The sequence below is a fragment of the Morone saxatilis genome, unplaced genomic scaffold, assembly GCF_004916995.1.
Source record: "Morone saxatilis isolate NCDOM2014 unplaced genomic scaffold, NCSU_SB_2.0 Contig16, whole genome shotgun sequence".
In the NCBI taxonomy this organism is placed as follows: Eukaryota; Metazoa; Chordata; class Actinopteri; family Moronidae; genus Morone; species Morone saxatilis.
In genome coordinates, this window is record NW_023339718.1 from 26,774,298 (window position 1) to 26,776,455 (window position 2,158).

The 2,158-nt window shown below is 46.8% G+C and overlaps 1 protein-coding gene across 1 annotated transcript in view; it reads left to right on the forward strand.

The window, feature by feature from the left end:
• Positions 1-2,158, forward strand: part of LOC118325825 (protein crumbs homolog 1-like) — a 28,607-nt gene that overhangs the window by 18,239 nt on the left and 8,210 nt on the right. The window contains exon 7 of the mRNA XM_035658664.1: positions 690-1,643. Within this exon, the coding sequence (XP_035514557.1) occupies positions 690-1,643 (954 nt within the window). The remainder of the gene's footprint in view (positions 1-689; positions 1,644-2,158) is intronic.

Genomic DNA, 2,158 nt, shown 5'->3' on the forward strand with positions numbered 1-2,158 from the left:
GATGCTGCTGCTGCTGCTGTGCTGCTGCTGTGGGCCCTTGTGGCTGACAGGTACAGTATGGCACAGCACTTTAATGCTACATTAACAAAGACGAAAAGTTACGTGCTTGTGTGTGAGGGTGGAGTCTTGGCACAGAGAGGACGAACAGCTTTAGGGTTCCTTGGGTGTAGAGTATTTTAAAGGACTATGTTAATGCAAGTTGACTGCTGCTGCCAGGGCTTAATGTTGAATGCGGTTTGATGAAGCGGCTTTGACTGCTGAAACCAGGCAGACTCACTGTAATTCTGGCACAGGGTGTGTGTGTGGCACAAGCTGAAAAGCATATAGTGCAATATTTCAATGTCTATCTGATGTAATTGGTATGACAGACACTTGTTTAATTGTATGCTAATCTAATTCAGCTCTTATTGTGCATTCAGTGGCTATTTCCTCCAGTAATTTCCTAATCTGCAAATGACACTGACATAATTATGCCTTGCCTCAATAAAACCTGCCTGTTTATCTCTATGCATGCATGCTTGTAGCTTTGTATCTAATTAAGTCATTTGTTTTTCCAGGAGCTCAATGCAGTCTCCTTGTAAATTATTAGTTTTAAATATAACTTCCATTGTGATCCATGTGAAGGAGGCTGCTAAAAAGGAATTGAATCAGTGGGTTGTAGTACTAAACGTGAGTGTCTCTCCATACAGGCGTACACTGTGAGGTGGACATTAACGAGTGTGACAGCAATCCCTGCCAGAATGGTGCCATGTGCAAAGACGCTGCCAACTCTTATTGGTGTGACTGCCCCGTGTCGGAGCCCGGCCAGGAGCCCTGGGGTGGGCGAGACTGTGACATCCTTTTGGTGGGCTGCCAACAGCACCAGTGTCAACACGGAGCAGGTTGCGTCCCCATGCTGACTGACGATGGAGAGCACAGCTATACCTGCCTGTGTCCGTCTGGTTGGACTGGAGAACTCTGCAACACCTCAACCACCTTCTCCTTCAACTCCGAGGGCTACGTCCACATGCAGCTGCCTGTTTCCAAAAACAGGACGAAGCGAGAGACTAAAGACCACACTCATGGGCTCCACATGCAGCTCAGATTTAAAAGCACTTTGCCCGACATGGTGCTGTACTACCGGGGAACCATGGAGCGCTTCGTCTCTCTGGAGCTTGTCGGAGGCTCCCTCCAGGCCAGGGTGAAGTCAGGGAAGGTCCTGCAGGTCACTTACCCTGGCCTAGTCAATGACGGAGAATGGCACCAAGTCACTGTAACTATGGATGAGAGGCTGGTCCTGGTTGTAAAAGGCCCCAGCTGTCAGGAAGAATGCCAGGTGAAGAATGAGGCTTACAACCATCTGATCTTCGTCCAGCCCAGCTCCTTTCACCAGCTTTATGTCGGAGGGGCACCGCAGGAATATTTAGCTCGTACGTCCAGTGGAAGGGGGTTCATTGGCTGCATGGAAGACTTTCAAGTGGACCATAAGTTGCTTCTGCCTCAGGACCTAATCAGAGAGGAGAACCAGGGCTTGGAAATGGGATGCAGCAAAAGAAACTGGTGTCAGGAAGACCCATGCATGCAACGTGGGCAATGTTTAGACATGTGGGTTCGTGCCAGCTGTATGTGTCATAGGCCCTACTATGGAGAAAGCTGTGAGAAAGGTGAGAGTACTTACAGTTTGCAGGAATGCCCTCTACTTTTACAGCAAAAACACTAGCCACTGGATAGATTACTATGTGGTTACTGACCAGGGCTTCTCAACGTGGGGGGTTTGCAAAACTATGTGTAGGAGAAACTGTTGTAATGCTTCTGTAGGTCGGATTCTTAACTTGCAAATTTTGCATCCCACCTAAAGCGATAGTCCTGTTTTTTGGTGAGGGTAACACACAAAAAAGAATGAATGAATTGAATTAAATCTGAACTCCCTCCTAATTAGCACTCAGCAAACACATGGTCCAGACAAAGCTGGATGAATCAAAGTCTGAGTTTCTTTACCTTCTCCACTTTATAGTAGGGTTAGCTCTTACTGCTGTTTGGGGCTTATATCATGCAAAAGTACAAGTACAAATAAACAGTTATCTTTATTGGGTTGACAGTACACAACATACATGAAAAGTATGACTTGTCACCCAGCTTTACATCGTTACACCTACAGAAACAGAATGCAAACCAAGCT